The 21,389-nt window shown below is 41.1% G+C and overlaps 1 protein-coding gene across 3 annotated transcripts in view; it reads right to left on the bottom strand.

The window, feature by feature from the left end:
• ELP4 (elongator acetyltransferase complex subunit 4) overlaps positions 1-21,389 on the bottom strand; it is a 442,046-nt gene that overhangs the window by 330,635 nt on the left and 90,022 nt on the right. For all 3 annotated transcript variants that reach the window (XM_073658083.1, XM_073658084.1, XM_073658082.1), the window contains exon 4: positions 16,932-17,057. In XM_073658083.1, coding sequence (XP_073514184.1) covers positions 16,932-17,057 — 126 coding nt within the window. The remainder of the gene's footprint in view (positions 1-16,931; positions 17,058-21,389) is intronic.

Below are 21,389 nucleotides of genomic sequence, written 5' to 3'. Positions count from 1 at the left end.
TATGGTAAAACCAGTAATGTTGTTCAAAAGTACAACTCGTCCAACAAAAAATAAGCCCTCACACGGCCATATTGACCAAAAAATAAAAACGCTATGGCTCTGGGAAAATGGGAGCAATAAACGAAAAAGCAAAAACGGAAAATCCCAGGGTCCTTAAGGGGTTAAAATACATCCACAGGTGTGTCTCTAATTAACTCAGATGTTGCCAAAAAAACTATCAGAAGCTTCCAAACACATGACATCACCATATGGGCAGTCCAGAATTATTTAAAGGCACAGTAATCTTAGTGTTTGTAAACTTTTCACTTTGCAGTAAGTAATAAAAATGCCTTAAAACAATCTCTCTCTCATTATTCTGGCATTTGGTAAATATTAAAAATTATGATAATCCTAATTGACCTAAAATGGGAAAGGTTTATTCTGATTTCATGTCAGATATTGAGAAAAAAATGCATATGTGTCTTTTTATATAGTGTATGTAAAGTTCTGGTTTCAACTGTATGTGATGTGAGTGGAGCCTCCAAACCTCCCTGACAGATCATGTAGGAGAAAATAAGGAACAGACACGATTTCAACACCTAATGTTTTTGTTCTCCAGTGAGACACTGCCATTAGAAGTATCTAACAGCGGATTTCTCCTTTGTCCCTATTCAAAACACATGCATGGTCAGGTGAAGTAGGCAGTCACATGGCCACAGGGGTCGGAAGGAAATAGTCGGTGGACCGCTATTGGAGGAGTATTGGGCACCTTCAGCATCACAACCGCTAGAAGCGTGGGGATAATTGCTAACTGCCGTGCAGATGTATCAGCACGGGAGCAGATAAGGGGAGCAGTAGTATTAGATTCATCATTTTCTAAAATACTTTAAGTGTGAATTAATAAGTCATTTGATAATTTTTAATAACTTTTTTTCTGTTTTTGATGACCTTTCTGATCAAGACATTATTCGTAACTTTATGTAAAAGAAGACTTTAAAGCGTAATTGTCATTTTATGAGAGAGAGCCGTGCACGGCTCAATAGTAAGTCTATGGGTCCAAACATACTGTCATACAGAGGGGTACAGACCCATGGACTTAGTATTGAGCCCCAACACCACTCAGCTCATGCCGGAGATGCCGGCTTCAGAGTTTTGACGAACCGGTGAAACCCAGACCTTACTGATCAGCCACACTATACACCTTTAATATATAAAAAGTTTGATAACTTGACAGTGATACTTTCACATATTTTTCCATACCTTGTCTGCAGTAATAAGCCCACAATATTTTTTTTTTACTCTAACACACTAAATAAATACTTGCTAAATACTATAGGTTAGTGGGTTTGAAAAGCTGTAAAAAAATAATGATGATAAAATAACAGGTTGGCAAAACAATAATAATTAACATAAAATAGCTACATTTCAATGGATATTTATTTTAATTTTACATTCTTTTAGATTTTTTATTAACACCTCAAGTTTCAAAGTAAAACGTTGCTATAACACTACTTAACAAACCTAAAACCAATTAAAAAAGGGTCTGTTTCTGGTCTATAATCTATCTTTTATCCGGATTAGCCATCAGAATGTTTTCACTACATAGTCTAGCAGAACTCATCTTTTTATTGTGGCGCTCTGGCACCTCTTTATGTTGAAGAAACATAGGCCCTGACTAAGTGAACTTTCATCTGATGTCTTCATTGACGAGAACACCGGGGTTGCTTATTTTAGATGCTAATCCCCCAGCAAAGCTCAAGAGAAGTTAGTAAAGACACTGAAAAAAAAAAGTCGAAACAAGTATTTTTTTTTCCTACTTGTGGATCCTCTTTGGGAATCCTGGGGCACATAGCTGAGTTTAATCCATGCTGCTCCGTGGATTAAGGTAGGTGATAACCTCTTTTGATTGAAGAGAAAAACCATAGTGCTTACAAACTGGGTGGAGAAGGATTTAGCCAGAATGTAACACCATGCAATAAAAGACTGGTCTGTGTCAGAAGCCTCTGAATAGCTCCTCAATATACTCAATTCCCAGGCCTAGCGGGGAAGCTTGCAAAGACTTACCTGACTCAAATAAGCACAAATAATCTGTCTTAGCAGAATCATAGTGCAAAGAGAAAGACACGGAGTCTGTGTGACTTCCCCGGGTCAGCCCTGTCCCTCTCTACATTCCTGCGAGCCAATCTGCAGAAAGGCATCAAATTGGCAGCGGCACAAAATACCTTTCATAATACAGCTGCTGGCTTTCAATGCAGATTTAGTCAGGGGTTATCTTTTACTGCTTAAAGCCCTTTTCTGCCATCAGATAAGATTTATCATATCTGAATGCTATTCAAAGCCATACGTTGGAAAAGTTTGGAAGGAAAGAAGTTTAGAGTAAACCCCTTGCTGATAGTCTGTCTGGAAACATATTGGAAAATGGCTTTCCTGTTGATATGAGACTGCAAAATGTACCTTTTATGTACAAGCAATGGAGACAGACTAAGGAATAATCTGGAGACCAATAATGTCCTGGTAAAGCTTGTAGATTCTAGTTATCTTCCTTATAAACCTAGGTTTAAGTGACTTAGAATTTTTTAAATTAAAGTCGAGATAAGACCTATGCTTATATATATATATATATATATATGTATGTATGTATATGTATATATATATATATATATATATATATATATATGTATGTATGTATATGTATATGTATATATATATATATATATATATATATATATATATAAGGATTTGTTACGTACTGGCCAAAGCAGCCAGACATAAAAAGTATTCCCACGCCTCCTGTGGTCAGAGACCCCAAGATCCAGAGACAATATAGGGACATTAAAGCTTCTAGTGCTCTGAAATATGACATTTGTGTAGTAAAAGGAACTGATTTTAAGGGGTTGCTTCATGCTCTATAAGTGCACACGGACGTCTTATAGCAAGGTCTCCATTGGGAACCCAACTCTCCAAGCTAGTGTTCCCCAACTCTGGTCCTCAAGAGCCACCAACAAGTCATGTTATCAGGATTTCCTTAGTATTGGCCTGGTGATGGAATTATGGGTTCTCCAGGTGATGTAATGATCACCATAGGGTCATACTAAGGAAATGCTGAAAACATGACCTGTTGGTGGCTCTTGAGGACCAGAGTTGGAAACCCAACTCTCTAAGCCATAGCTAACAGCAGCTCCTGGACGTGTACAGTTTGCCACATAGATGGCCATTAATATGAAAGTCTGCCAGATAATATTAGTTGTCTGGCAGACCATGGTTTGGCCTAATTCACATATAAAAAGGGATAAGCAAGACAATCTAGATGTGTCCTATCATTTAACCAAGAATCAATAACAGAAATTACTAAAACATCCAATATTTCAATATTCTGCTGCAGAAGTAATTAAGATGAAAACTGATTGTCCACAGTGCAATAAAGGAAAACCTATGTACTCACTAAAAACACGTAAAAATAAAACAAATGGGAGGGCTATGATTGCTAATATTATGTTTGGCAGTGAAACTGCACTAATGTTACATGAAGTTGTAAAAGAAGACAATCTTAAAAGGGGTGGTCCTATCTGGACCATCCGTAAATGGCGACTTGCTGGTGGTCAAATATTATGACCATGACATTACATGGCATGAATGAAAATAAAGAAGTTCTCTGGAGCACATGATGATCGTGGAAAAGAAAGGACACCGAAACTATTAGTGAGATCAGGCGTGGTCAGTTGTGCGCCCCATGGGGTCTTAGTATTATGAACCATGAGAAAAATAAACATGAAATGTTGTAATATATTTATAAACAAAAGAACAAAACAAAATAAAAAAATATGAAGGAATTTACTAGGACAGCCTGCACACAAAGTAATGTGGCTGAATTAATAAGTATTCTCAAGATGGCAGCTGAACGATGTTCAGGGTATTGTGGGAAAAATGCTGTTAGATTAAAGGGATTCTCCACCTTTGTATTTGGGGCTAAAAATAAGTTTTTCAATTGGGTTTCATTAGACTGTTGCATCATTTGCCTTCTAAGGCCTCTTTGCGCCTTATCTACAGGCTGTTTTCCTGCACATTCAATGCACAGCGCTGGGCTCCAATACAAAGAGCCGGGCTCCTTGGGGCTCCGATGCAAGGAGCCGGGCTCCTTGGGGCTCCGATGCAAGGAGCCGGGCTCCTTGGGGCTCCGATGCAAGGAGCCGGGCTCCTTGGGGCTCCGATGCAAGGAGCCGGGCTCCTTGGGGCTCCGATGCAAGGAGCCGGGCTCCTTGGGGCTCCGATGCAAGGAGCCGGGCTCCTTGGGGCTCCGATGCAAGGAGACGGGCTCCTTGGGAAGGAGCCGGGCTCCTTGGGGCTCCGATGGAAGGAGCCGGGCTCCACCTACGGCACTGGCCTGGGCAGCCCAGGGGCACGCATAGGTGATAGGGTCAGACATCGACCACAGCCTCCTATAGCCAGTGGCTGCCGGATTTGTAATGTGTGAGTGTTGTGCTCTGACACACACACACACACCAGAAAATAAAAATAGCAGCCTCCGATGGCTGAAGAAATACAGTACAGACCAAAAGTTTGGACACACCTTCTCATTTAAATATTTTTTGTATTTTCATGACTATGAAAATTGTACATTCACACTGAAGGCATCAAAACTATGAATTAACACATGTGCAACAACTGAATATAGGTCTTATATTCTAGGTTCTTCAAAATAGCCACCTTTTGCTTTGATGACTGCTTTGCACACTCTTGGCATTCTCTTGATGAGCTTCAAGAGATAGTCACCGGAAATGGTCTTCCAACAATCTTGAAGGAGTTCCCAGAGATGCTTAGCACTTGTTGGCCCTTTTGCCTTCACTCTGCGGTCCAGCTCACCCCAAATCATCTCGATTGGGTTCAGGTTTGGTGACTGTGGAGGCCAGGTCATAAGGCGTAGCACCCCATCACTGTCCTTCTTGGTCAAATAGCCCTTACACAGCCTGGAGGTGTGTTTGGGGTCATTGTCCTGTTGAAAAATAAATGATGGTCCAACTAAACGCAAACCGGATGGAATAGCATGCCGCTGCAAGATGCTGTGGTAGCCATGCTGGTTCAGTATGCCTTCAATTTTGAATAAATCCCCAGCAGTGTCACAAGCAAAGCACCCCCACACCATCACACCTCCTCCTCCACGCTTCACGGTGGGAACCAGGCATGTAGAGTCCATCCGTTCACCTTTTCTGCATCGCACAAAGACACGGTGGTTGGAACCAAAGATCTCAAATTTGGACTCATCAGACCAAAGCACAGATTTCTACTGGTCTAATGTTCATTCCTTGTGTTCTTTAGACCAAACAAGTCTCTTCTGCTTGTTGCCTGTCCTCAGCAGTGGTTTCCTAGCAGCTATTTTACCATGAAGGCCTGCTGCACAAAGTCTCCTCTTAACAGTTGTTGTAGAGATGTGTCTGCTGCTAGAACTCTGTGTGGCATTGACCTGGTCTCTAATCTGAGCTGCTGTTAACCTGCGATTTCTGAGGCGGGTGACTCGGATAAACTTATCCTCAGAAGCAGAGGTGACTCTTGGTCTTCCTTTCCTGGGGCGGTCCTCATGTGAGCCAGTTTTTTTGTAGCGCTTGATGGTTTTTGCAACTGCACTTGGGGACACTTTCAAAGTTTGCCCAATTTTTCACTGACTGACCTTCATTTCTTAAAGTAATGATGGCCACTCATTTTTCTTTACTTAGAATTTGTATTATGGCAAGAAAGAAGCAGCTAACAGTCTAATCAGTGGGACCATCAGCCATGTATCCACCAGACTTCTGCACAACACAACTGATGGTCCCAACCTCATTTATAAGGCAAAAAATCCCACTTATTAAACCTGACAGGGCACACCTGTGAAGTGAAAACCATTTCCGGTGACTACCTCTTGAAGCTCATCAAGAGAATGCCAAGAGTGTGCAAAGCAGTCATCAAAGCAAAAGGTGGCTACTTTGAAGAACCTCGAATATAAGACATATTTTCAGTTGTTTCACACTTTTTTGTTAAGTATATAATTCCACATGTGTTAATTCATAGTTTTGATGCCTTCAGTGTGAATGTACAATTTTCATAGTCATGAAAATACAGAAAAATCTTTAAATGAGAAGGTGTGTCCAAACATTAGGTCTGTTCTGTATATAATAAAAATATATATTAAAACAGTGAAGTTTGGAGTGGTATAAAGAAACATTTTTGCATAGATACATTAAATAAAAAATTGTGATACATTCACTTTAATGCATTCGTCAATCAGCCACAGACAGGTAAGGCCACGTGCACATGTTCAGTATTTGGTCAGTATTTTACATCAGAATTTGTAAGTCAAAACCAGGAATGGAACAATCAGAGGAAAAGTATAATAGAAACACGTCACCACTCCTGTATTTATCACCCACTCCTGGTTTTGACTTACAAATACTGATATAAAATACTGACCAAATACTGAACGTGGCCTTACACAGAGGCTATAGTAGGAAAACCATACAATATTTTTAATGAAACCAATTGCAAAAATAATTTCTAGACCCAGATACATGCATTTCAGTAAAACAAAAAATGGTCACCATAGATGGACAACCCCTTTAAGTCCTTCTTATTAGAAGGTAGAAACACTTTCACTTTTACAGCTGCATAACAAGCAGTTTAGTAGACGTTTCAACATGAAAATAATTGATCAATAATCAGTAAGAGCGCCTTCGGACGATGGCAGACAGTGTCGCTCTGGCTTTCTCCTTAATAAAATGAGATTATGTGAGGTGCCCGAGGGCTGTTTTGGTTGGCATGTCACCGTGTGTAAGCATTGGGTAACATAACCTCTTCCCATGTCTGCACAAATCCGCAGATACCCAAACATGCCAATCCCTGCCTGATCCCCCCACTTCAAGGCAATCTTCTCCGTCTGTGGTTCCAAACTCCAAACCAAACACATGTTCAGATAGAAAGAAATTAAATATAAAAGCCGGCAGTGAAAGGCTTTGCTGGCACGCCAGGTATCCTGAAGTGGAGCTTAGATACATCGTTAGCTGGAAAGCAATTGTCCAGCGATGCAGTATGATGTGAAGATCAGGACAGGTAAGGAGAAGACGAGCCCACCAGCTCTGGTCGTCAGTCTGCAGCAGCCTCGTCTCTGTGCGGCTAGATAAATAGCAGACTAAGTAGCCCAAGGATATATAACACACAGCACTAACTGTGGTAGGAGAAGTGACCACTGTGCGGCTTCTTGCAGGCGGACTTCCCAACGATTAGCTTCTAGTGACAGTGAAGCTGATACAATCTCAAGTGCTTACTTTACTTATTACGCACTTGGTTAAGCAAGTCAACAGCGTGCTTCAATACTTTCACTAGAGGGCTTTAATAAGTACTGCTCAGTCATCCTCTCAGGCTTTAGTGGAGAGCTCCGTATCGTCTCCGATACTCCTAGAGTAACGCTCATGTTGGGTGACTGCGTCTCCCCTCTTAGTCCTCACAGGGGCTGCTGTGTGCCACACACAGGATTCAGAACTGACAGCAGGAAAGAAGAAGATTTCACCCGCTCAAAACTGAAGCTGCAGCCACACTGAAACTTTGTGAATTTGTTTGAGTTTGTTTAGCAAAATGAATAAAGTCAGAATCTTCTTTACTTGTGATAACTTTTCAATATGGATTAGCAGAGTTGCCCAGGACTAAGATATTGATTACCCATCAGACACATTTCACCCCAACACTAAGCCAATACCTGGAGCTGCAGATACAGGAAGGTCAGTGTCTGGAGCCCAACCACCATGTAGTGGCCGTTCTCTGGTACTGCAATGCAGGTCCTATTGAAGTGAACTGTGCACTATGAAGTGAGCGCTGGTGGTGCCCACTTACAGGTCATCAATACTTTAGCCCCAGACAAATACTTTAAAAAGTGTGTGTCTGGTCTTTGCAATTTGGCATGATTAAAAATGTATATTTTAAAAGGATTTTCTGGGGCTTTCATAGTAATGACAGCAGCACCTCCATGAGTCCTGGGTCTCCTTTATTGCTTACTAAGCACAGCGCTGCACGTCTAGTTGTGGCTGTGCTTAGAACTGCAGCTCTCTGCAGACCAGTCCTACAAGTGCTTCTCACTAAATTAGAATATCATCAAAAATGGAATTTATTTCAGTTCATCAATACAAAAAGTGAAACTCATATTATATAGAGTCATTACAAACAGAGTGATCTATTTCACGTGTTTATTTCTGTTATTATTGATGATTATGGATTACAGCCAATGAAAAAACAAAAGTCATTAACTCCATAAATTATAATAATTAACAAAAAACACCTGCAAAGGCTTTCTAAGCGTTTAGAAAGGTCCCTTAGTCTGTTTCAGTAGGCTCCACAATCATGGAGAAGACTGCTGACATGACAGATGTCCAGAAAGCAGTCATTGACACACTCCACAAGGAGGGTAAGCCACAAAAGGTCATTGCTAAAGAAGCTGGCTGTTCACAGAGTGCTGTATGCAAGCATATTAATGGAAGGCTGAGTGAAAGGAAAAAGTGTGGTGGAAAAAGTGTGGTAGAAAAAGGTGCAGAAGCAACCGAGATTTCCGCAGCCTTGAAAGGAAGGAATTATCATACAATGGGCGTGGAGAATCTGAAAAGGCATTTGACTGACCGTGACCGGAAAGCTAGAGATGCCCACCCCTATGACTAAAACAGAAAGCATGTGGGGCAGTCAAAGTATAAAAAGAGTTTTTTGTGAAAAATACTGGGACGTTTTGCTTGAGAAAAACATGGTAGTGATGCACTGTCCATCACTAACAAGACATTGGGGACAGTTTAATAGCAAAAAGGACGTGACAGGTTCCTTTTAATTACATAGATATTAGCCTTTTTAATTAGTGCTAATTTTTAATGTCTTTGCCAGGAGAGTGTGGCCCACAGGATTTTCCTTAGAGAGCTTTTTTGCCATGTGTGCACCACCCCCTTGGTAAAGTAGTGACAAATAAACGTGACAAAACTAGCCACTTTTCACCTGGTGACTGCCGGGGGCGGTGCGATCCTCCAGATTGACAATTCAGACCAGTGGCAGAGTCGTTCCTGGGGTCTGACCTGTGCGCTGTCTAATGCTACTCTCACAGACTGCTTTGTCTGCAGCAATGGAGGGGCACTGAAGCTGGCCTGATCCAAGCAAACAGCTTATAAACACATGCTCTTTGCCTAGGGAACAGTCCACTGTCATAGACTGCAAAGGTGGCCGGTAACCAAGGCAACAAGCAGTAAACATTTGAAGAAAGAAGATTTTTAATAAGAGATAAATTGCTCTTTGCAATTTTAACCATTTAAGTAGTTAAGACACCCTTAAGTTAGAATGGCCCTAGGAGCTCTGTTAGACATTCACAACCTTAAAAGACAACCTTAAAAGGTCTCTATGACTAAGCATTCTCATTAAAGAAGTCTTAAGTGTCCTACCAAGACTTTTGTATTACCGCCACGGTTCCTTGTTTAATTACGCTACTATTCTTCAAGAAACTCCTACAAACTGTAATCTCTATGCTAAACAGCTTGACCTTAGTCTCAGGTTACCAGCAGCCTCCCGAATGTCTCCTCCTGAAAATCAAATGTTACCTGAAGCTTGACAGATTGAAAAATGAACTTTGTATCACCTCACCTGAGATATCACTCAACTATTCGAGTACCCTGTTACCAACTTCAGTGCCCGGGGCCGGGGCTCACCTTACCTCCAAGCGTCAATCTCAGCTTCAGCAATGTAACAATGGCCAGATCACCTTCTCAAACATTTACGACATACATTGTGATCAAGGACCGAACCTGAAGGATCACAGATAATCAATGAGGTACAAGGCGTAACTGCTCAAGTATGCTGACACGTAGAGTAATCGTGTATGTATGTATGTACCATCGCATCAATGTTGTAGACAGATGATGTCTATATCCATGTAGTATTCCTAGCTCAGCGAGCATTAATGTGACATGATGTAACTAGGACACAAGGTTTTAATCTAGGGAGGACCATATTTCTCACCCATTAGATCACGTATATTAGCTTTAACAATCCAGGCTCAGTATACTGCGTGGTGTATTCAACACATCTGTCCATGATGTGAGATATTCACAACCCCTAAAGTCATTAGATTAACTACTTTCTATTTACAATAAGGTAGAATAAGACATCTCGGATTCTTCACATAGCCAAAAAATGTTTCAAGTGTCGTCAGTGTTTTGGATGACTTTAATCAGTATTTGGTAAGAGCCAGCATTTACCATCAGTGTCACCATGGATTTTCACTTGTGGATAAATAAATAACAAAGCTTCTCAAATATTCTGCAATGTTAATCAAATCCCAACCTTAACCCCAAGCCTAATACAACCCCAACCCTAACCCTAGCTCAGCCCTAACCCTAGCCCACCCCTAAACCTAGCCCCAACTCTAACCCCAATCAAAACCGTAGCCCAACCCTAACCATAGCACAACCCTAACCCCAACCCTAATACAACCCTAACCCTAGCACAACCCTAACGTTTATTATTTTACACCTATCCTCGTGTGGTATAAGTGATCAGAAGACTTTATTCTTCGGGTCGGTGCGATTATAGCGATACCAGATTCATATCGGGTTTTTATGATTGACAGCTGTCACACACTAAAAGAAGCTTTTTTTTGCAAAGACTAGTTTTTGCATCGCCATATTTTGAGCGCTATAATTTTTCCATATTTCGTTCGACAGAGTCATGTGCTGGCTTCTTTTTTGCGGGACAAGTTGACGTTTTTATTGGTACCATTTTCGGGCATGTGACATTTTTTGATCGCTTTCTATTCCGATTTTTGGGAGGCAGAATAAACAAAAACCAGCAATTCCGGAATTGTTTTATGTTTTTTTTTTTTATGCCGTTCCGCATGTGGTAAAATTGATAAGACAGCTTTATTCTTCGGGTCAGTACGTTTACAGCGGGTACCCCATTTGCATTTTATATCTTTTTTTATGTTTTGGCGCTCTTACACAATAAAAACTATTTTCTAGAAAAAAGCTATAACTTCTTATTTTTCGGATGATGGAGCTGTATGGCGGCTTGTTTTTTGCGGGAGAAGATGAAGTTTTCAGCGATACCATTTTTATTAACATTCGTCTTTTTGATCGCGTGTTATTTCATTTTTTGTTTGGCGGTATGATGAGAAAGCATTGTTTTTTGCTTCGTTTTCTTTTTTTTTTTTTTTTTTACCATGTTCACTAAAGGGGTTAACTAGTGGGAAAGCTTGATAGGTCAGGTCGTTCCGGATGTGGCGATACCAAATATGTGTACTTTTATTGTTTGTTTGTTTTTTTTTCCATAATAAATAAATACTATGGGTTCAATATATTTTTTTCATTTTTTTAATATTTTTAAAAAAAAATTTTTTTTTTTTTTTTTTTTTTACTTTTCTACTTTTTTTTTTTACTCTTACACATTGTCCCACTATGAGACTTTCACTTTTTGCAGCCTGATCGGCTGTATAGCATACAAAGCAGCAGCTCCCAATGCCATACAGCCTGTCAGCGCTGCACACAGGGGAGACATAACTTTGGTCATGCACTGCGCATGACCAAAGTAACGTCCTGCCTCCTGGTGACCCGGATGTTGTCATGACAACATTGGGTCGTCATGACAACTTCCGGAAGTCGCTGCAGACATCGCTGGACGCTGGCAGGAGAGGGGAGTATAGCGAATACCTCCCTCCTTGCCACCGCTATGCTGCGATCAACTTCGATCGCAGTATTGCAGGGGTTAATGTGCAGGGAGCGGTGCAGGGCCAACAGCCACCTTACTATATATACATACATTTTATATTATATATATATATATTATATATATGCTGCTCATTGTCAATTGGTTAAAGGCCACCTTACAATGCAATTATATATATATAATAAGACTTATAGGCTTGAGAAAGGTTATGTGAGCACTGCTCAAAAAAATAAAGGGAACACTTAAACAACACAATGTAACTCCAAGTCTATAACACTTCTGTGAAATCTACCTGTCCAGTTATGAAGCAAGACTGATTGTGAATCAATTTCTCCTGCTGTTGTGCAAATGGAACAGACAACCGGTAAAAAATGATAGGCAATTAGCAAGATACCCCCTATAAAGGAGTGGTTGTGCAGGTTGTGGCCACAGACCAGATCTCTGTTATCATCCTTTTTGGCTGTTGTTTTGGTCAGTTTTTCATTTTGCCATTGCTCTCACCCCTAGAGGTACAGTAGCATGAGGCGGTGTCTGCAGTACAACCCACAGAAGTTGCTCAGGTAGTACAGTTCATCCAGGATGGGACATCAGTGCGAGCTGTGGCAAGAAGGGTAGCTGTGTCTGTCAGCACAGTATCCAGAGCATGGAGCAGATACCAGGAGATGTGGAGGGAGCCATAGGAGGGCACAACCCAGCAGCAGGACCGTTACGTCCTCCTTTGTGCAAGGAGGAACAGGAGGAGCACTGCCAGAGCCCTGCAAAATGACCTCCAGCAGGCCACAAATGTGCATGTGTCTGCACAAACGGTTAGAAACCGACTCCATGAGGGTGGTATGAGGGCCCGACGTCCACAGATGGGGGTTGTGCTCACAGCTCAACACCGTGCAGAACGCTTGGCATTTGCCACAGAACACCAAGATTGGCAAAGTCGCCACTGGCACCCTGTGCTCATCACAGATGAAAGCAGGTTCACACTGAGCACATGTGACAGACAAGACAGAGTCTGGAGACGCCGTGGAGAGCGATCTGCTGCCTGCAACATCCTTCAGCATGACCGGTTTGGCAGTGGGTCAGTAATTGTGTGGGGTGGCATTTCTTCGAAGGGCCGCACAGCCCTCAATGTGCTCGCTAGAGGTAGCCTGACTGCCATTAGGTACCGAGATGAGATCCTCAGACCCCTTGTGATACCATATGCTGGTGCGGTTGGCCCTGGGTTCCTCCTAATGCAGTACAATGCCAGACCTCATGTGGGTGGAGTGTGTCAGCAGTTCCTGCAAGATGAAGGCATTGAAGCTATGGACTGGTCCGCTTGTTCCCCAGACCTGAATCCGATTGAGCACATCAGGGACATCATGTCTCGCTCCACCCACCAACGTCACGTTGCACCACAGACAGTCCAGGAGTTGGCGGATGCTTTAGTCCAGGTCTGGGAGGAGATCCCACAGGAGACCATCCGCAACCTCACCAGGAGCATGCCCAGGCATTGTAGGGAGGTCATATAGGTACATGGAGGCCACACACAATACTGAGCCTCATTTTGACTTGTTTTAAGGACATTACATCAAAGCTGGATCAGCCTGTAGTTTGTTTTTCCACTTTAATTTTGGGGGTGACTCCAAATCCAGGCCTCCATTGGTTAATAAATTTGATTTCCATTGATGATTTTTGTGTGATTTTGTTTCAACTTTGTACAGAACAAAGTATTCAAGTGAGTGTTCCCTTTATTTTTTGAACAGTGTGTGTGTGTGTGTGTGTGTGTGTGTGTGTGTATATGTATATATATATATATATATATATATATATATATATATATATATATATATATATATATATATATATATATATATATATATATACATACACAGGGTGGTCCAAAAGTATGTGGACAGAAAGTGTAATAAGGTTATGAAGGGGAGGTTTATCAAACAAAATCCAGTAATTTTAGATAACATTATGTGGAGTGATGAAGCTTCTTTCAAATTATCCGGCCATATTGACAGACATAATTGTATTTACTGGTATAATGAGAACATGCATTTAACATTAGAGGAACAACTAAATGAGCCTGGTGTCAATGTTTGGGGTGGTATTTCAAGTTTTGGTGTTTTAGGACCATTTTTTTTTGATGGAACAGTCACAGGAGATAAGTATCTCGAAATTCTAATGAATCAAGTTGTCCCCCAGTTACAGCAACAGCCTAATTCAAATGACCTTTATTTCCAACAAGTTGGGGTCCCTCCACATTATTCAAGAGTAGTCCGCGAGTATCTTGATGAAACATTTCCTAATAAGTGGATTGGCCAAAGAGGTCCACTTGATTGGCCGGCACGTTCACCAGACTTCACTCCAATGGATTTTTTTCTTTTGGGGAGTACTCAAGGACAAAGTTTATAGTCGAAAAGCAAAAAGAGTCAGTGATTTGAAAAATTACATAAGAGATGCATTTCAAGAAATTAATACCCAAAGAGACTTGTGCAAAAAAGTTTGTCGAAGCGTTAGAGGCAGACTTCAAAGCTGTGCAAATTGTAATGGAAAACAGTTTGAGCACCTGCGTTGATAAAATTTAAGGGCTTTTGTATTATTGTTCAGAATAAAATGTAATTGTCAATGTTATGCTTATGTTAGTAAATATAATTTTATATTTAAATCAAAATAAATGTTATTATTTTCTGTCCACCTACTTTTGGACCACCCTGTATATGTACAGTACAGACCAAAAGTTTGGACACACCTTCTCATTTAAAGATTTTTCTGTATTTTCATGACTATGAAAATTGTACATTCACACTGAAGGCATCAAAACTATGAATTTACACATGTGGAATTATATACTTAACAAAAAAGTGTGAAACAACTGAAAATATGTCTTATATTCTAGGTTCTTCAAAGTAGCCACCTTTTGCTTTGATGACTGCTTTGCACACTCTTGGCATTCTCTTGAGGAGCTTTAATGAAAGAAACACCCACAATGGTCACAGAAATAACTTGAATCTGACAAAAGTAATAATAAATGAATAATCTATGAAAATGAACAAATGAAAGTCAGACATTGCTTTTCAATCCTGCTTCCACAGAATTTTTAAAAAAATTGAGCTCATGAAATAGGTGAAATAGGCCTGGACAGAAATAATGGAACTCTTATTTTAATATTTTGTTGAACAACCTTTTGAGGCAATCACTGCAATCAAACGATTCCTGTAACTGTCAATGAGACTTCTGCACCTCTCGACAGGTATTTTGGCCCACTCCTCATGAGCAAATTGCTCCAGTTGTCTCGTGTTTGAAGGTTGCCTTTTCCAGACAGCTTGTTTCAGCTCTTTCCAAAGATGCTCAATAGGATTTAGGTCAGGGCTCATAGAAGGCCACTTCAGAATAGTCCAATGTTTTCCTCTTAGCCATTCTTGGGTGTTTTTAGTTGTGGGTTTTGGGTTATTATCCTGTTGCAAGACCCATGACCTGCGACTGAGACCAAGCTTTCTGACACTGGGCAGCACATTTCTCTCTAGAATCCCTTGATAGTCTTGAGATTTCATTGTACCCTGCACAGATTCAAGAAACCTTGTGCCAGATGCAGCAAAGCAGCCCCAGAACATAACAGAGCCTCCTCCAAGTTTCACAGTAGGGACAGTGTTCTTTTCTTGATATGCTTCATTTTTCGGTCTGTGAACATAGAGCTGATGTGCCTTGCCAAAAACTTCCATTTTTGTCTCATCTGTCCATAGGACATTCTCCCAGAAGCTTTGTGGTTTGTCAACATGTAGTTTGGCAAATTTCAATATGGCTTTTTTATGATTTTTTTTCAACAATGGTGTTCTCCTTCGTCGTATCCTAAGAAGTCCACTTTGGATCAAACAACGATGGATGGTGCGATCTGACACTGATGTTCCTTCAGCTTGAAGTTCACTTTTAATCTCTTTAGAAGTTATCCTGGGCTCTTTTGTTACCATTCGTATGATCCGTCTCTTTGATTTGTCATCAATTTTCTTCCTGCGGCCACATCCAGGGAGGTTGGCTACAGTCCCATGGATCATAAATTTCTGAATAATATATGCAACTTTAGTCACAGGAACATCAAGCTCCTTGGAGATGGTCTTATAACCTTTACCTTTAACATGCTTGTCTATAATTTTCTTTCTAATCTCCTGAGACAACTCATTCCTTTGCTTCCTCTGGTCCATGTTGAGTGTGGTACACACCATGTCACCAAACAGCACAGTGAGTATCTGCAGCCCTATATACAAGCCCACTGACTGATTACAAGATTGTAGACACCTGTGGTGCTAATTAGTGGACACAACTTGATTTAATATGTCCCTTTTGTCACATTATTTTCAGGGGTACCATCATTTCTGTCCAGGCCTATTTCATGAGTTTAATTTTTTTTTAAATTCTGTGGAAGCAGGGTTGAAAAGCAATGTCTGACTTTCATTTGTTCTTCATAGATTTTTAATTTATTATTACTTTTGTCAGATTCAAGTTATTTCTGTGACCATTGTGAGTTTTTCTTTCATTAAATGAAGGGTACCAACAATTTTGACTACGTGTGTATGTGTGTATATATGTGTATACAGTGTTCATTGACAATTGGTTAAGGGGATTTTTTTGCAAAATTACAAAACATGGCTGCTTTCTTCCAGCAACTCTACCATATTTGTCTGTTGATTGTATCTGCTATGACAGCTCAATTCCACTGAAGATAATATAATAAATGCCAGGTCCTCCAGTGCTGAAGACACTCTCTCCGCTCTGGCTAATACATAAGGATACTTAGTGGTGCATTGTGGAGAACATAAAACTTACAAAGGCATCCAAAACACGCATGTGGTGCCAAAAGGTGATGCTCATCAATACTGACTTGACACTATGATTATCAGCATGTGGCCATAGCGCCATACTTACATCTGGTATATCTACTCCAACCATTTCTATACTGCACTTGCATATAATTATCTTTAAAGTTATGTTTTTTTTGTTTTTCTTATTTCCACCGATGAACTAACTGGGAAAACATGTTGGGACAGATGGTCAGAAAAGGTTAGAATGGTGACTAGTGATCGATCACTGCTTGGGGTCACTCTTCACGGACAGGATCTCTGTACAGTACAATGGGTTTTATAAAGCCGAGACTAAGCCTCTTCCATTATGGTTTCCATCTCACTGTGAGAAAGGTGGACACAAGTCATTATTCCCTAAATTCTCCCTTAGCTTCTTAAACTAACTAGATAAATGTCAAGTAAAAAAAACAGTACCTCAAATTTTGGCAAGTTCTGGTAGCGCCATGCTATCTTCATGGTCTCTTCTGATCCAGGACCTCCACTTACATTTTTTGCATCGTCCGGTGTTGGAATTTCATCTGTCAGAGGGGCCGGAAGGTCCTAAAAGAATAAAAAGCATGTTACCGGTTAGTATGTGAACGATCCCACTGCTTACAGTAAATGCTCATCGCTCAACAGTATCTTGTGATTTTTCTGTAAATTGCTACAATATTTTTATTATTTTTTTACTAGGCTTTATGGCTCCGTTTTCCTGATCCAGAGCTCCTAGTCCTCTGAGTAGACAGATCTAAACAGATTCTTCACTATTAGTGTGAAACGTTATGGGCAGAGGGTGGTGTAATAAAAAAATAATGTGTCCTCGTAGGTCCCGTCATCAACATCAATGGGGGCACCACGTGACCACTTCACAATCTTCTTTCCTGTTTGGACATCTTGTAAAAGCTACAATTGATCAATGGCTACTGATAGGCTGCAGCGGACACAACTTAAAATTGACGACAAGAGACAGCGGCAGAAAACATAATTAGTGTTGAGCGAATTTGCTCGGCATTTCAAATTCGAGTTCGTGTTCGGGATTCCGGCTTGTTGGCGCCAAAAAATCGGCTCTGCCCATTAACATCCCTGATTTGCCACGCAGATAATATCTGTGTGACATTGTGGCAAATCAGGGATATTCATGGGCAGAGCCGATTTTTTTGGCGCGAACAAGCCGGAATCCCGAACTCGAATTTGAAATGCCGAACAAATTCGCTCAACACTAAACATAATGGCGCGTGCTGAGTCTGGGAGGGGTGTATAGATTTTTTTCTGTTACACAGCACAGGACCCAAGCACAAGTTTAACTCGTATAGCAGCGAGAAATCCCTCTAATGAAATATTCCACCTTTATGTCACATATGGAGATCCAAAAACAGCGGCGCACGTTTGCTTGGTTGTTCCAGCCGTTCCCACAGAAGTGAACAAATCCACAGTATCTGCAGGCAGGGCGACGCTGGGGGAACCTCCTCTTAGGGATAATTGTGGTCTTCAGAGGTGAGACATGCAACTATCAGACAATCATAAATGTCCAAGATGGGAAGAACCTTAAACTCTAGAAGCTTGCTATCACCACCTGAGGGAGCTTGCTGTATACTACATTGAGCTGATGGTATACGCTCATGTCCTAAGCTTCCTTACAGGCTAATGAAAATAAAGCTAAGCGAACCTGACCCATTCATTCTCACAAAAGCTGTACAGCCCTCCGTAAAGTCTTAATGCAGTTTGACAGACAGCACATTTTCTATCAAATGAGATTAAAGGAAAAGTGCCGGCAGGTTTTTGTTATTTAATTTGAGAGCAGCATAATGTAGGGGAAGAGACCCTGATTCCAGCAATGTGTCACTTACTAGGCTGCTTGCTGTAGTTTTTGTAAAATCAGAGTTTTATCAGCAAGAGATTATCACTAGAGGATTAGTAAACCTGCTGCATGTAGTCCTCCATATTAATGACCTCTGTATAACCCCATCCCCACCACGGATTGGCAGATTTCTGCCTATGCACAGTGTACACAGCAGCCAATCAGTGGTTTGGGAGGGGTTATACAGAGCTCAGCATTCAGAAAACTGCTAGATCTGCAGCAGATAAAACAAAACAGTGATACAAGGCTGGAATCAGGGTCTCTGTCCTTATATCATGCTGCTCTCAGATGGGGGAGCAGAAAACCCTGGTGACAGATTCCTTGTAAATAGTCAGAAACGACAGTGGTCGGTTAATATTATAACTCTTTGTTTATGTTAGACAAAAAAAAAACAGTTTAGAGACATGTTAGCAAAAGGCAGAAAAAAAATAATTTAAAGGGTTTTTGGGATATTAAGAATCCCAAAATTGCATATAAAGTGTATTCTACACTATGTAGAAGAGCCTTGGTCTCTCATTTCTACTCTTCCGCCTATACAAGTATCAGTCTTCACTGAGGCTCTGGAATTTTACTCAAGAATAAGCAATCTTGATAAATGCAATAAATAAGAGTAAGAATTTTAGCTGCAGCTACTTTTACATATAAACTAGAAGAAACCTATGGAAAAAATGATTACAATAACCCAACAAATATCCTGAATTGAGTTATGGAGATGATTAGCTGTAGCAGAAGAAAGGTAATGATCGGGGTAAGTCCTTTGTATTTGTATTTTATAATTAAATGCTTGCATAATACTATGCAGTTATTAATGTCTTTCTTGAATGCAAAGCTAAACTGCGGCTCCTATTTTGATTAATATATAACCATTTTCATAGGAGATGACTAGAAATTTATGGTATTTAAGCTTTCAAAAATTACCCAAGCAGTAACAATCATAAAAATGCTACCCGTACATTAGAAATATGCAGCTGAAGAATAGGTCGTTAAGGTAATCTATTATTTTAACATCTTATTTAATTATATCTCAGCGGGATACAATTACTTTTTTTTTTCATGATTTTTTTTGCCATGAGTAGGAATGTTGCATGAAACAAATATGGTATATATAATAAAATATTACTCCAAACTGCAACATAAAACAAAGAATTTATCCCAAGAAAAATTATTCACCGTTTCTGGTCTGCCTACTCTTAATAGTGATGGTGTATAGCTAGGATGTGGCATCCTTTGCCGTCAGGGACTTCTGGCTCGTTCCTAAAATCTGCAGGTGTCCGAGAGGTCAGATCCAAATCAATCATTACCAGTATCGCAGCTACCGGTGTGGCCACGGGCCGGCACTCAGAGGGGCCGACCCAGCGCTACGCTTAACTGTATCGGTGTGTGCACGCCAATAAAGCCAAGCTCTGCCATACAGCAGGGAGACATGAATTCCCTGCACTACTGCTCTCCGTTCCATAGACCACAGGTCGCTTTAAGCCTGTGTTCTATAGAACGGCGGCATGATGCAGTGGCCGAGGCACTAGCGCACGCATAGGACGTCCAAGTCTGCACTCACACGTCCTGTGCATGACATCAACATGTTGGTCCATCCGGTAGACTCATCAGGATCCGGATTAGAGGAGTATATATTGTTTTTTATTTTACTTGAAATGTTTGGTGTGACTGTGGAGGCATTATGGAGTGTGGGTGGGCTCATACATTGTAGGGGCTACTGTGGGGGAAAATGTGGGAGCCATTATACAGAATAGGAGCTAATGTGGGTGCGATTATACAGCCTGGGAGTATACAGCAGCAACTCAGCACTGAGTTATCAGCAACATGAGGAGTTTGTGCAGGTTGGGAATAGATAGGGACAGTGCTGCAAAAGTGACAAGTCAAATGTGTCTTTGTTTTAAAATTTGTAGACGAGTCGTGGCTGGAAGAAGCTGTCATGGCAGTCTTGGCCGTCTTGGCCAAAAGGAAAAAGTGGAAGACGCCATCAAAACAACGTCATATGTACGTCACTTTCTGTAACTGTACCGTAATCTCTTTCTGCAGGACTGATATCGACCACTATATGGTCACCATATGGTGCTAATGTCCGTGTTCGTCTTTGTATAGAGATTTATTTTCATTATCGGCATTGCCATACGCTGAGGTTCCATTATGTCCATTAATAGGATGGGCCACCATAGTTGTAATTAGGGTTACCTGGTTAGGGGCCCACTTAGATGTTTTGTTCCCCCCTGGGCTGAACACTTCGCTACGCCTCTGATAAGAGAGATAATTGGGCTGGAGGGCCAAAGGGTGAAAGGGGCATATAGTAGATCCCTACCCGAAAATAACAGATAGTAAAAGACTGTAGAGCATAAATGATATAAATGCTTATGTGCTACCCCAAATGTAGTGTATCACAAGTATGGTGGCCGTAGAAGACACATGATTGCACAGATGAACACTCGTAGTTTGTCCCTGGTGTACAAATATCATTAAAACCAAGTAAACTTTTTTGAGGGGCATAGGCCCCTTAGCTCAAGTGAAGGGAAATCTTAATGCTTCAGCATACCAAGATATTTTGGACAACTGTACAATTCCAACTCTGTGAGAACAGTTTGGGAAAAGCCTCCTTCTTTTACAACATAACTGTATGGCAGAGCACAACAGCAAGGTCCATAAGGGCATGGTTGATCAGCACCGTGTTCTGACACTTTTGGGATGAACTACTACAGAAGTGCACTCTAGGCCATAATTACCTAAACAAACTTATAAGATGCTGATGACGCGCCCCCTGGGCCGTGTGTGCACAAGTGTGGGTTACCCGGAGCCGGGTCTCTGGGGGTTGTAGTCTCCGTGGCGGTGACCTGGTCCCGTGGCTCAGGGTGGTCAAACCAGTGGCAGTCTTTTATAGGGTTTTTGTGGTTTAATGTCCGACTACGCCACTCGTGGATTGCGGTCAGGGTGTACCGCCGCTGCGAGGCAGACCACAGAGGCTGGTGTGGTGTGCGCAGCAAAGGATGGGATAACTCCCCACGGGAAGAGTATAGCCTCAGGGCAGG

This window comes from Phyllobates terribilis, unplaced genomic scaffold, assembly GCF_046119375.1.
Source record: "Phyllobates terribilis strain yellow unplaced genomic scaffold, ASM4611937v1 Scaffold_13__5_contigs__length_258822181, whole genome shotgun sequence".
Lineage (NCBI taxonomy): Eukaryota > Metazoa > Chordata > Amphibia > Anura > Dendrobatidae > Phyllobates > Phyllobates terribilis.
This window is presented reverse-complemented; position numbering and strand designations above follow the sequence as displayed.